The sequence below is a fragment of the Aythya fuligula genome, chromosome 20, assembly GCF_009819795.1.
Source record: "Aythya fuligula isolate bAytFul2 chromosome 20, bAytFul2.pri, whole genome shotgun sequence".
NCBI classification, from domain to species: Eukaryota; Metazoa; Chordata; class Aves; order Anseriformes; family Anatidae; genus Aythya; species Aythya fuligula.
Window position 1 is genome coordinate 816,336 of NC_045578.1, and position 13,777 is coordinate 830,112.

The window sequence follows — 13,777 nt, forward strand, 5'->3', positions numbered from 1 at the left end:
CGGGACGGGACGGGCCGGGCCGGGACGGGGCGGCCGCTCACGCCCCAACGGCCGCCGCGCGAGGGCCGCCGCCGCCGGGCAGCACCGGAGCCGTCCCGCGCCGCCCGGCACGTGCCCCCCGCCCACGACGCGCCGGTTCCCCCGCTCCCCTCCCGCCCCCCCGGGCTCCCCGGCACCGCCGTCCCCTCGGCGCCCCCAGTGTCCCTCCAGCCCCGCTGGTTGCCCTCAGCGGCCCCCGGTCCCCCTCAGCCCGGCCGCTGGCGCCTTGTCCCCGTCGCCCCTTCGGCCTCACGCTGTTTCCCACTGGTTCCCCTCAGCCCCTCTCGGTCCCCCCACAGTCCCAGCGTCCTTCCAGTGCCCCCTGGTCCCCCTCAGTCCCCTCAGTTCATCTCAGCCCCTCTCAGTTCCCATGGTCCCTCAGTGCCCCCGGTCTGGTTCAGCCCCTCTCATTCCCCCCGTAGTTCCGCCGTCCCCTCAGACCCACTGGTTTCCCGGTTCTCCTCAGCCCTCTCAATCCCCCTCATCCCCCCGTCAGTCCCCCTCAGTGCCGCTTAGCCCCGTTGATGGTCCCTCATTCCCGATGTCCCCTCAGCCCCTCTCAGCTCCACCACCCACTCAGCCCCAGTGCTATCAGGGGCTCCCTGTGGGTCCCAGGAGGAGAGAGACCAAACCCCAGGGGTTGGGGCTGCTGCTACTGGAACTGTCTGTCTGCATCCCCAGGCAGTCCTGAGGGCATCATCCAAAGCACAGGTAAGTGCTCTACTATCAGCCCAGATGCGTGGAAACAGGTTAAAAACACCAAGTGCTGAGGGAAACTATGGCCTGAAGGGGAAGTCCAGCCTCATAAATGGCTTAGCGAAGGAGGAGTACTCATGTGCTGAGGGAGGCTGCCCACTTCTCCTCAGAGCAGCTTACTCAGGAAAGCGGGTCAGCTTCCACAGAAAGTGATTAACTCCTATGGGGACTGATGGCTTGTGCCCAGCCTGTGCAGGAGTGCACTCAAAAAGAGGTTGGTGAGACAGATGATGGCTTGTGCTCCTCACCTTAACTTCTCTGGAGCTGCTGTGAGGGACTGCAGGACTATGCATCTGCTGGTGTGGGCAATACTCAGGGGGAATTCAGTGCTGATAGAAGCCTAACCTGGTACCCAGTGATGGTCGCTGAAACAATGTTGCTTGTCACAGAAATTGTGATGTTACAGTAGGTCTATAAAAGTGTCAGCTCACAGCTGTGTCAGTGCCCAAAAAGGAAAAGAAAGTGAGTTTAGATGGGATTAGAAAAGGAACAGAGATGAAAACACAAATTTTCACTGTGCCTAAAAGTGAACATGTGCAGCTCTCATCTCTCCCACTCCAGAACTGTTTTAGTAGTGTTAGAATTGAATAGAGAAAATCAGCATTGAGGATATGAATTAACTTCGACAGAAGGAAACACTGAAGAAGAGATTTTCAGAGTGGTTTTGACTATGTGAAGGTGGGTAGTAAAATTATAAGTAGTGTAAAGAAAGTGAACGTGACTAGTAGAAGAATTGGGAGAATGTCAAATAAAATAAATCAAGTTGGGTGCCTACAGGGAAACTGGGTAACTAATTGCTACGGGATGTTTTGGATACCAAAATAGGATTTGGCTGAAAAAAAATAAAAAGACCAGATATATTCACAAAGAGAAGTACATCTATGGCTCTTAAAGATGGCACTTGTCACTAGTAGTCCCTGAGTCATAGATTGGTGGATGATCAGTGTTCGTACCAGAGATGTATTAGTACATGTATAGCCTCTTAGGCTCTTCTCAGAGCTTCAGCTGCTAGCTGTGATTGGAGACAGGCTCCACAGGACTTATTTCTAGCCTAGTACAGTCATTCTTAGAATTTTAGAGAACGAACCTCTGCTATGAACCAAAAAGGGAGGAGAAAAAAGGAGCTGGGAAAGGAAGAGAATGGTAATCTCTGTCTGCATCCCATTTATGGGTCATCAGCAATGAAAAAGACATTCCTCTATCTTTGGCTGTCCTCAGAGCAAGACAGTGAGAAGATCAAACAGCTGCACATCTTGTGGCCTTAAGTACATTACTTGATAGTTGTCATAAGATTTCTTTAACTGAAATAATTTTTAATGCTTTGGTTTACAGTACAGCCCCAAACCATCATGGCAAGTGAAAGTGCAGTAAATCATAGAAAGGAGACAAGGTTGAATAAGCTGTGATGGGAAACTGTTCTTATTTGTAAACTGAAAGCAAAATCATTCTGCTCTTCTGCATAACTAAAGTGAGGAAAAAAACAGTACTTAAATATTTTGGGATATGGTCACATCAAATTAAAGCAGACAGGTAAAATAAGAAATGGGTCAACAGAAAGTGATCGTTAGGAGGGATTAAGAGATGATTTTTGCCCCTTTTCTAGCAGACTGATTACTACTGTGTCCTGTGCCTATCTTTGTCAGATTTATTCTGAGTCAGTATTTCTGAGTTGGTATTCTGAGTCAGTAGCAACAGCAGGAAATAACAGAAATTTTGCCAGCATTGTTGTCAAAGCTAAAATCCTGGACCATGGAAGAAGTTGCTTTACCCGAGGAACTAATGGCCTACAGTTCTAGTTGAACTCATTAAACCCATGTGAAGATGAAGCCATCTTCCCAAGGGGCTTTGCATTTTTATTTCCTCAGTAATAATTTATAATTTATCCTCTTAAGAATTATGTAATGGTTGCTCAGTGTCAACAGCTATAACTTTGCAGTGAAGCATACTGAATGCAAACTTGAAAATCAAGAAAAAGTCCACTTCACAAAATATTTTCTCAGCATTCCTGAGTCTGTCTCTTGTACTATGTCAAAGAAATTATTTAAGGCTTCTCTTTCCCTGTGCAGGAGTGCAAGAAGACTATGACTGCCTGAAGCTGAGATAGGTGAGGTTTTCTTATGTCAACCATAACTCTTGTCACACTCAACAATATGTAGTCCATAAGTAAAATGCAGAGAATGAGTCTCTAAAACTAAGAAGTCCCTTTAAAGTATTTCCTTTCATACTTTGCAGCTGAGCCCATAGCTGCAAAACAGATGACTTTTTAAAGATGGAATGTTTTTTCATCAGCTTCCAGAGTGCTGCCTGCTCACAGCAAAGCCGTGTCTTGCACCTTACAGTGCCTCACTACTCATGCCAGGTCACACGAGACAATCTTACAGCAGATGTGGCAGGAGGTAAGCTGAAGGAAACAGCTTCATAGCTCTCTTATAGCTGTGTCACACAGATGGGAGTGTGCTTGACTCGCCCAGCAAGCCTGACAATGAGAAGGTAATGATCCTTTTAGCTGTCTTGGTAGGTCAACCTCTGAACTGCCCATGTTTTAGACAGTGTAGGTGCCCCTCAGAATGTTTCTGGGGAACACTGAAAATTTGCTCTTACTTGAACCAGATCAATAATAACGAAGTGCTTTTCAGCAGGAAACGTAGCTCAGTCAAAAGTTGTTGGACAGTGCAGGATCTAGAGGTAGCTTTGTCAGCTGACAACAGTGCCTAGCATTTTCAGCCAGCCTTACTGCTGCTGCTTCTCTACATCTCTCTTTCCCTGCACAGTTTTATCGCCCCTCCAGACTTCACTCAACACCCACCTTGACACCATTCCAGCCCCACTCTGACTTACATCATTCAGTCTTCCCCAAACTAGCAATGCTCCGGGTCTGAAAAGACAGGCAGAGTACAATCCACCTGGCAGCACAGGTTCTCCCCTCATGGTGGTCCTAGTTTCCCTTACTCGCAGCTTCAAGTCTGGTAGCACTACTGCTGCCTCCACAATTCAATCACCAAATGAGAACTGCAGTTCTATGCAGGAATTCGTTGCAGAGATTCTTGTCCCTGTTGGATTTACGGACTATTGAATTTGTTCCTCTTTAGTTGTTCACCTGTTACAAGTCTTTGATGTTGCATGCCTCCCTTCTTTCAGTAGAACTGACTTTTAGCAGATAGTTGACTTACCCTTACCATTCATTCAAAAGGAAGATGCTCTGCGCAGTGTATATACTGAAACCATTAAGCCAGGCCTGTCAGTCTTTACTTCCGATACAGTTCTGCCAAATGCTTTCCTTTTGGCAAGTGCCTTTGCAGCCATTAAAAAAAATAAAAAATGTTATGCAAATCTAAAATAAATTTTCATTTTTTTAAGACCATGAATGAAAATGCTTTGTTCTTGTATTTTCTTGATGTATGTCCTTGGTATAAAAATATATCGATTTTTGTACAATGTGATTACTTTGTTAGAAGGTGACAGGGAGCACTTTATTGTCTAACTGTGAAATAAGGCTACAGTCACAAAAGGGAAGTGGCAGTTGTAACACCGAATATTTTGTTCCAGGTCACATAAAACACCTAAGTACCCCCATAATGAAGGCTTACCCTTAAGCTGCTGTCTTCTCTCATGAACACATAACTTAATAGGCCAGTCCAGCAGGTTCGCACAACTGGCTTTTCAAATGCAGAGGTTGACACAGGTTCTGAACTGGCTTTGTTTTCAGTAAGAAAGAATAGGATACAGACATGTCAGTAAAATATATGTTTGCATGGGAGACTAAAGCTGCATGACTAACCTAAACTTTGTGAGACCGAAGATGTGTGTGCTGCTTTCAGTAACTCTTTTTAAACATACTGGAGACTGCATACAGCATCTTTCATCTAAGGACAGTTTACTATATATATGTTAGTATGTACTTAAGAGATACAGAGATACCCAAGGTACCATAAATAAATGGCAGTGGCCAAAGTTCACTTTTACAGAAGCATAACATTTTGGGAGAGCATTGTACTGCTATTTAACTGTTGAAAATGGAATGACCAGAAGCACATCAAACACACCTCAGAAAGCCTGCATCTGTCTTGACTGTCTTGCACTTTAAACTTGCTTCCTGTTCAGTACTTGCAGGGTTCACAAGAAGGCCATATATCGCATTCCTCTTTTTTTCCCTCTTTCATAACCAAGGCTTAACATGTCTCTTTACATCTGCTGCAGTTTTAGCATTATCTACTAATGGCTTAGCAGATGAATAATATCTAACAATCACAAGCTTGACCTGACTTCTCACTACACCTAAATCTATGTTTATTTTGTTCAGTGGCTGGTATTATAGTACATCATACGCAGTTCCAGTTGTTAATTTGCTAAGAAGTCATGGCAGTTAGTGCACTGATAGGGGAAAGCTTTGATCTTACTGTTTGTGCTAGGTTTAGACACATTTCAGTGTGCACAGATAGATTACCTCAGCCTGAACATGTCAGCAAATTATGGCTTTATATTCTTTAAGTGATAATCCTTTGTTCTGTGCTCAGTGCTCATGAATGTTAAGTGCCCTTGCTGGCATTGCCAGCCTGACACTGTAACAGTTACAAGTGTCTCAGGCAAAATGCCTATATTCAGCTTTGAAGGCACAGAGGGAAATTCTGCGGAAGTACTGTTTCTTCTGGTGAAGGAATGCCAAAAGGGTCATACAACAGTCCCAGCAGCCAGTCTTCCACTGCACAGAAAGATGACATCAGAACTGTTAAGACCACAGCCTGGAAGTTAATTTGTTCTTCTTTGTAGAAACATCATTCACGGTTAACATTCAGAAGCATTGCCTTCAAAGATGACCTTCTTTTGTATGACTGTTTCAAGAGCAAAGGTTAATTTTTAAATGTGACTAGCTATCTTGCTGCTGTTTTCTAATACAACCAAGTGTTTAGGTACCTGCCTGACCTGAACTATTGGAGTAGTTTTATGAGAGGCCTATTCAATTTTAAGATCCCTGGATGCTTTCTAAAAGTTTCACTCCAGTTCCACTACAAACTGTTACTTACCTGCATCACCCTTGGCAGATCAGGCTGACTAAGCAAAACAGTCCCCAGCTGCCATTCTGCATAGAGGAATGCAACCAACTGCCAGATGCAGAAGTGAAACTGGCAGGAAAAAGCTCACCAAATTGCAAGGAGAGAAAGCGGACCATTGCTTCTACCACAGATTGGAAGTTGGGGACTAATCCAGCTATGCAGAAGCCTGTGAAACCATCCCATCCCTGAGGATGTTCAAATCTAACATAACTTACCAGGTAAAAGTGGTACAAACATGTTGAAAAGCTACAGAATCCTCCCTAGCAGCTCTTGTTTAGAAGAGAAAAATTCCTCACCCAGTCATTAAAGGAGAGGCTGGAGGAAGTTGGCATCTTGGGTAGCCACAGGCTGGTCTGGTAAAGAATACAGAGCCTCAAATTAGAAGACTATGACATAGCATGCTTTGTGTCCTACTCTTGATTACTATTTGTGAGAAGGGATACTAAATTCCTAACATACCTTAATGAAGGGAAAGGGTAGCAAGTTACAGCCAGGGAAATGATGAGTAAGATTACACCACAAACTAAAGAATGGGTCCAAACACAGCAGCACTAATATAGAGATTTTATTTCAACTGTATTGAGTTGTACAGCACATTTTGTTTGTCACAATGCTATCAAACTGATTTTAGAGTTTTTGGCCAGCACATTGTGACACTGAAACTCACAAGAGCTAAAAGCAGTTTGGACTAATGGCCTGAACGGAAGAGCCAGGAGTACCTAGTTTCTGGCTTCCTTATTGCTTGCAGTCATTCCAACATGTGCAAAACAGGAACAAATCCAAATTCTTCTGCCAGCCCAATGGTTACTCTTCCATGTCTGGCAATGACTGCAAGGTACAAGGCAAGGGAGAATCTGAAGCAAGGTGCCTTCTCTTCCCAAAGCCATATTGGTTGTTCCCAGTATGGAAAAGAAGCAGAGTCCAAGTAAGTACAGGGTCTTCAGATGATGCTAGCTTTACTTGCACTATTGGGACTTACAAAACCAGAGGCTGACATATCAAAGTACAGGAAAGGGTCATTATTCCGTTCCCTCTGATAGAGATGACAAACCAATAGCAAAAAATCTGGGAGATCATGAAGTACTTTGCCTTGTTATTAGACCAAATGCCCTCACAAGTACTCCCTTCCCAACATATAAAGTCTCAGCTCATGACATATTACAGAATACATAGTACATTTTTATATTGTTGGAAAGAAAACTTGCATTTCTGTAAAGAAATGTCCCATGTTCAAACTCTTCTTCCTAAAGCAGAAAGCTCACCCGAAGCCCACTTTTTTCCTAACCCCAGTTCAATTGTTAACTCTTTTTATTTTTGGAATGAGTTGGGATTTCCGTTCTCTAGTTTAATGAACAAGTAGAGAGGCAATTACAAGTTGGCAACTCTGAACTTCGACCACTGTACAGGCAACAAAAAAAGATGTCAAATTCAAGAGGCATTTTAGGTAGCACTGGGGCAAAACAGAGATATTGTTTCCACCACTGAACAGATGCCACACGTCATGTTTATCACTGTAGCTTGGTTGTACATCCTGAAGTGAAAAGCACAGACTGTAGTGTCTATGTCAGCCAGTGTCTTTCCCCACCCCCATTTTGGTATCTGCTTCATTCTCCCTTCTTCGGGTTACATTAAGTGCACAGAAATATATAGCAGCATTTGGACTGAAACCCTCACATACACCAGACAGCACATTCCAGGAGGTAAAACAACACATTATGGCCTATACCCTCAAGGTATCAAGTTTTCAGGATAAAGAGCAGTAGGAAGTGGAGAGCTGAGGGCAGAAAAGGGGAGGAGGAGCAACACAGGAACACAAGTTCTGTTTCCATGCCAGAAGAAGATCAGGGTGCCATTCCTGTGTTAGCACCAGGCTGTGACACTGCTGCAGACAAAGCAGACGGGCAGAGCAGGAAGTGAAAAAGCCAATCTCCCATCTCCCCACATTGTTGGGGGGCAGGGACAGTCAAGTGCATTCACCAGTCCTAGTGGAGCATGAAAACGGGTGAAATCTGCTCAGCCCATTTTCAGCCAGAATGAATTTCTCTTCAATGCTCAAGAGAAAATCAATTAGTGATGGCTAATGAGTCTTGTTCACCAAGCTGATCACAAATCACACTCATGGAAAGAGAATCTACAGACCTGCTCCAGGCTGAGACCCTTTCAAAGCACATGGTACCACCTAGAGTCTGCCCTCTTCCTTGTACAGCAGCTTGCCTTTGTTGGGGGAATTGGTTCTAAACATGCCTTTCTATTGCTTTGGGGGTACTTTGCACAGGCAATATCTGTGAAAACATTGCTTTCCAGCCCACAAAAGAGAGAGGTTGCAATCCCCTCTTTAGCCCTAGGTAATCAGACTACAATGTACGGGCCCACTGGTACCAGAGTGGGGACACACACCGTACTCCAATCTGAGCTCCTCTGCTCCAGACTGATAGTAAGACTGTTGAAGACAGTGCATTCAAGCTTGGTGTTTAAGTGTTGCACCAAAGGCCTTCACAATTACAGTGGAGGCAGAGTCACCCTACAAACCCATGAGAGAAAAGGCTGGGCTTAGACAGGTCCCTTGTCTGGCATTCAGCTGGAAGCTGTGGCGATGGGCTTCTTCAGATGTTGGCTCATGAGCTCCCTGGCACGAGACACTTGGATGTGGTCATAACAGGAGTTACAAACGAGGACAGGGTCATACAACTGCTGATCAGGGATGGGCAACTTCAGATGGCAGCAACCGGCACAAAAAACATTCCCACAGTTCCTGTGAAGGAGTAAGAAAAGCAGTGAGACGAGAGCTGGGAATGCCATAGCAAATCTCAGCAAGTGCAAAGGACCAAGTTCAGGAGTGAAGTCTCAGCCTTACTTACGACTAGTCAGCATGTTTCTTAAAAAATAACGTGGTTCCCAACACAATCTGGCTGGCTAGCACTAGAAAGGGACTAGTAGGCAGTACTACCCAGAAAAAAGATCAAAGACCAAAAGGATCAAAAAGGAAATGGAAACAAGGACAACATAGCAGACGGGAAACCTGCAGGGGATTTATGGGACCTGGTGAATAAAGGATAGACTTAACACTTTCTCCTTGGAGGTGGAGGGGACAAAGATTGCACTCAAGAATTCTGTGAGGTTTGACAGACAAAAGCAGTGGAACTGCAGCAAAAATATTGTTTACCTGCAGTGATGCCTCCGTTTGGCCAGCCAGAATTCACAATCGCAGTTAAAACAATGTGAGGCCATGTGGTCTGGAACCCACCGCGTAACCTAGGGCAAACACCAGTCCTCATCAGCTTTAAATCTGTAACACCACACCAGCCAGGTCTCAGGACCCAGGATGCAGGCTGAGATGTTGCTTTGGACCAGAACAGGCTAGCCCTGAGAGAGCCCATCCCACTGGTCCTCTCTATTGGACACAGCAGCAGCAGCAGAAGATGCAGTCTCTTGGACCTTGTCTTAAAGGACAAGGGTTGCTGCTCTAATCCTTTCTTCCAGCCCACTCTCTGCTGCCATAACCATTGAAGTTAGCTGCTAGGAAGAAACATCCTCTTCTGTACCTTTAGAGCTGCCATAGCAGCACACGTACCTCTGTTTCCTTCTTATCAACAGGCTCCCAGCTCGCTTCTGACAAACAGTCTTCACTGTGATCAGAACAGAAGTCCTCACTATCACTGCCATCTGATTCCTTCAGACATGTCTGTAAAAAGAGAACAAGTCAAATCCCCTCAGCTGCCTCAATCACAGAGCCAAGGACATTCCCTCTCCAGCCACACAGTGCTTATGAGGGGCACATGGCTAGCTCTGCAGTTCTCCACCCAAGGAGAAAAGGGCTGAAGCATTCACAACCGTATAGGAGCCACTGCTTGGCCTCCAGGAAGCAGAGGTGCTTCTGGGTGGCATGAGGACATGGCACAGGGAAAACAGAGGAAAGGAGCTGAAGAAACACAGAAGCAGTATTAACCATTCACTCTAAAGGTGAATGTTGGTTGGAAAGGGGAGTGTGAGGGGTGTGCAGGGACCACTGCTGGCCAGGAGATGCGTGGCTGGACTTGGGGTGTTAGAGGCAGTTACTTACAAAGTCATCCTCATAGTCCATGGGTGGCTCAGCTGGTGGGGCACAGAAGTGGCGGATGTCCAGCCGCAGCTGCAGCTCTCGCACCTGCCTGCGTAGCTGCTCCACCTCCTGCTTGTAGCTGGCCTCGATCTGCCGCAGCCTGTGCTGAATCACATCGGTAGGGAAGGGCAGCCCATCATCGTCCAGGTAGAGAGGAGGCACAGGAGAAGGACATTTTGGCGGCACGTGCTTGGGACCAGATACTTGTTTCAGGTGGCAGGGTAGCCCTGAACGGCTGGGCTTCACTGCAGAGCCTGCAAAATGTGTGCCAACATGGCCAGAGCAGACTGAGGCTTTTGCACCTTCTCTTGCAGACCACTGGCTACTGAGGCACAGGCCAGGAACCCGTAGCTGTTTGCTGCTCAACCTCTTGCTACAACAGCCATAGGAGAGGAGGTGTCTGGGTGCAGGCTCCCCATTGGGGAGCGATGTCACCATTCCTTGAAAACTGTCCCAGTTGGACCCCAGGAAGGAGAACTCACTGCTTTGGCTCTGGGAAATAGGTTTGCGCCATTGCTCTAGCGGGACTCTCCCCAGCCGGCAGGGCTCCTCACAGGGTCCATTCCTTCTAGCGTCGCTTTTGCCCTTATCTTCATCCAGGCAGAGGATGCCCAGCTCCTGACAAGGAGCACTTGGTGCCAGGGACTCCTGGCTGGGAATGTCTTGGCAGGTGGTGTTTTTCTTGGGGCAACCTCCTCCACTGCATGCAAAGTCAGCAGCCTTCAAGGGTTCCTGGCAACAGGTTTCTAATTGCTTTTCAGAGCTGGTAGGAACCCTGTCAACATTTTCCTGCTTGGAAGGATTTGGAGCTGGACATGCGCCATCCAGTTCCTCCATGTATGTTACATTTCCCTTTTCCATCTCCAGAGACACACTGCTTGCTGGCACAGATGCCCAGCTGCTCTGTTGCTTGCTATGCACTTCATGCTCAGCACAGCCGCTAAAAACACTGCTGGCTTGCAGGGGGGCATTTTGCTGATGCTCTTCCACCTCCCCTGCCTCGCCTGCAGCCATCACGCTGCCTTCTCCCACATGCAGCTCAGCTCCCTCAGCAGTGGCATGCCTGGCTTCCAGGCCCACCCGGACTTCCTGACAGTGGTTATTCAGGTTTGGATCACTAGATGTGCGGGTCAGCGGGCTGCTGGAGTCGCAGGCTGAAAGCAGGTCATCCATAGATCTTGTCTTTGGTAATCTGGAACCCAGAAGCAAAGCAAATCTCAGAACAAAACTCTTGAAATGTCCCTCATTTCAGCTGAAACTGAGATAACATAAATGTTCCTAATTAGAGATCATGGGGTGGGGTGAGGTAGAGGGGCACAGCAGCATGAACTGAAAGGCATGAAACTACATCATGGCATCCACAATCTGCCTTTTTAGGAGCATCGGGGAATTATACATGTTCTTCTCCAAGTGGCTGGGACAATGCTACTGAGCTCTTGCTCTCCACAGTAAAGATAATAAGCACAACAGGTAAAACAGAGAAACTATAATGAGCAAGAAGGGAAAGATGACTGTGGGTAAGAGGCAACCTGGGACTGGAGCTCCAGGCTCTTACCTGTCCAAACATCTGCCACTGAACTCCTGGCTCTGAGATCCAGGGGGCATGTAAATGTCCATATCATCCTGTCCCAGAGGATGTGGGGAGGAAGCTGGGAGATACACTGCTGTCCAGACATGCAGTGCTCGGACATGGCACACTGGATGCAGCACCTGCAAGAATTGCTATGTTTAGAGATGAACATAGAAGGAAACCTCTCCAGTCTCTCTTTATACAGTCCCCAGTGCTCGGCAGGCACAGAGCCCAGAAGACTAGACCAGGAGCTCTACTCACCTGCTCAGACCCTGGCATATAAAGAAGATTGTGGAAGTTCTTATTGCCAGCCCGCAGGAGGGACCACACGGAGCAGGTACGCTTGTAGATGTTGTGCATCTCTCGCTCACATGGGCTGTTCCCAAGGAAGGTCCCATAGAGGCAGGAATATGTGTGCTGCACCAGCTTTACCTGCAGCATCAAAAGGAGAACAATTGTCACGGCCACTGGTAAGCAGTGTCTCCTGTCCCCAAGAGCAGTGTCTTCTACCTGTCTAGGATACCTGTCTAGGATGGTCCATGTACTTTCTATCTAGCTGGTGACCTTACTGTGGTCCTCTGTCACACAGGGCAGGACAAATTGGGGGTAACAGGAGCCACTTAGCTTAAAGAGAAAGCAACGGTCAACCAATACCATATCCATCCTTCTATGGCCCTAAACTATTATTTGGTAAGTCAGCAATTAATAGCTATCATTTGTCGTCCCCCCCCCCCTTTTTTTTTAGTATGTCTGAGAGATGCAAATCAAGCTTTTGATCAGAACAATGCTCCTGAATTCTGATTTCAGAAAATCTGAATTCACTGGGCTAGAAAGGGACCCACAGAAGAAGTGATTCATAGAAATTAGACAATATAAAACCTTCATCACTGCCCAGTTTGCAAGGTACTCCAAGCCTGCAATCCCTACTGGGAGAAAGAAGAAATTGCAAGAACCCATCAGGAGCATTACACATACAGCACCAGGTCAAAATACCACAACCAAAGTGCAGGGCTGGACCCATACAGTGTAGGTATGTCAGGAATGCCAGCAGAAATCCAGGCAGTACTCAGACACTTTCCCATTTTTAAAGAATTGTTTTTCAACTATAATGCTGTAAAATATGGCCTTCTCTCTGCCTCTGCTCACATCTCACAAGGAATAAAGAAATGTTTGCATGCATATTTCTTACCAAAAAAGCTTCATTAAATTCAAAGAGGCAAGGAAATTGCTTCAGAAGCTGATGAACAGCATCCAGCCATTGGAGGAAAACTGGGCATTGCTCATTCTGATCTTCCACCTTTTCCTGGTGACCACAGCGATCACCAAACTTGTGACCAAAATCCAGCCAATCTGATTCAACAAGCACCTGGAAGCCCTGCGGACACAAGAGAAAACTAACTGCAGGCAATTTTGCTGCAGGCACCTAGCAAGACAAGGCAAGCTCTGTCTGCTAGCAGTGCCAGGAAATCGCAGGACTTCTGAAGGTCTGCAAAGAAAGTTGTATCTGTTCTTGGTTTGGGAGCAAAGCTACATGAATGTCAGAGGTTTCCAAAACCAAAGTGACAACTGTTATTTCTATATGACAAACAGCCACGAGAATGAACACAAGAAGTACAGGGAAGCGGCTGCACCTTGAGCACAACAGGTTGTTTTTCAAAGTGTCTTACGACACTGGGAATGAGGTATATAGTTTACTGAAAACACGCAGGAAGACCATATAGAAAAACTCAGTACCTGTAAGAGCAGCTCTGAAATGCCACTAAACTAATTGCTAAATACAGTTCTGTTCCTTTCTGAGGAGACTCAGACTGTCATTTAGCAGACATGAAACAGCAAAATAGCACAATGTGTACCTCCATGGTCCTGTAGTAAGGGTCCAGAAGAATCTTTGCCAGTGCTACAATCTGTGGAGTTCTGTCCCAGCCGTCTGAGCAATGAACCAACACTGGACGCCCTTCTCTGTCAATTGCACTGGAGACCAGCACCGCTGACTTCAGCATGACAGAAAGGTGCTGCAGCCACTTGGTACTCTCCAGGGCAGAAAGCCAGCTAGAAGGTGTGCAAAAAGCAAGGAGATGGTTCCTTAGCAGTGAAAAAAACAGTGTCTTTTTTAAAAACGTCCAAAAGAGGAGTTAGACAGTTTGTGAATAACTACAAAGAATCCATCACCTAATCTCAATTTTCCCCAAAAACAGCTATGATTTTTGAAACCATCAGAGGATATAAATAGATAAGTGATACTCAGTCAGTGATACTATCTAT

The 13,777-nt window shown here is 46.2% G+C and overlaps 1 protein-coding gene across 3 annotated transcripts in view; it reads right to left on the minus strand.

Moving 5' to 3' along the window:
- Nucleotides 1-6,381: 6,381 nt before the first annotated feature.
- The window catches only part of MTMR4 (myotubularin related protein 4), a 53,124-nt gene continuing 45,728 nt past the window's right edge, over nt 6,382-13,777 (minus strand). For all 3 annotated transcript variants that reach the window (XM_032200649.1, XM_032200651.1, XM_032200648.1), the window contains 8 exons: nt 13,369-13,564; nt 12,705-12,890; nt 11,777-11,947; nt 11,501-11,655; nt 9,907-11,137; nt 9,418-9,528; nt 9,010-9,098; nt 6,382-8,598 (listed from right to left, as the gene is read on the minus strand). In XM_032200649.1, the coding sequence (XP_032056540.1) occupies nt 8,421-8,598; nt 9,010-9,098; nt 9,418-9,528; nt 9,907-11,137; nt 11,501-11,655; nt 11,777-11,947; nt 12,705-12,890; nt 13,369-13,564 (2,317 nt within the window). In that variant the 3' untranslated portion in view covers nt 6,382-8,420. The remainder of the gene's footprint in view (nt 8,599-9,009; nt 9,099-9,417; nt 9,529-9,906; nt 11,138-11,500; nt 11,656-11,776; nt 11,948-12,704; nt 12,891-13,368; nt 13,565-13,777) is intronic.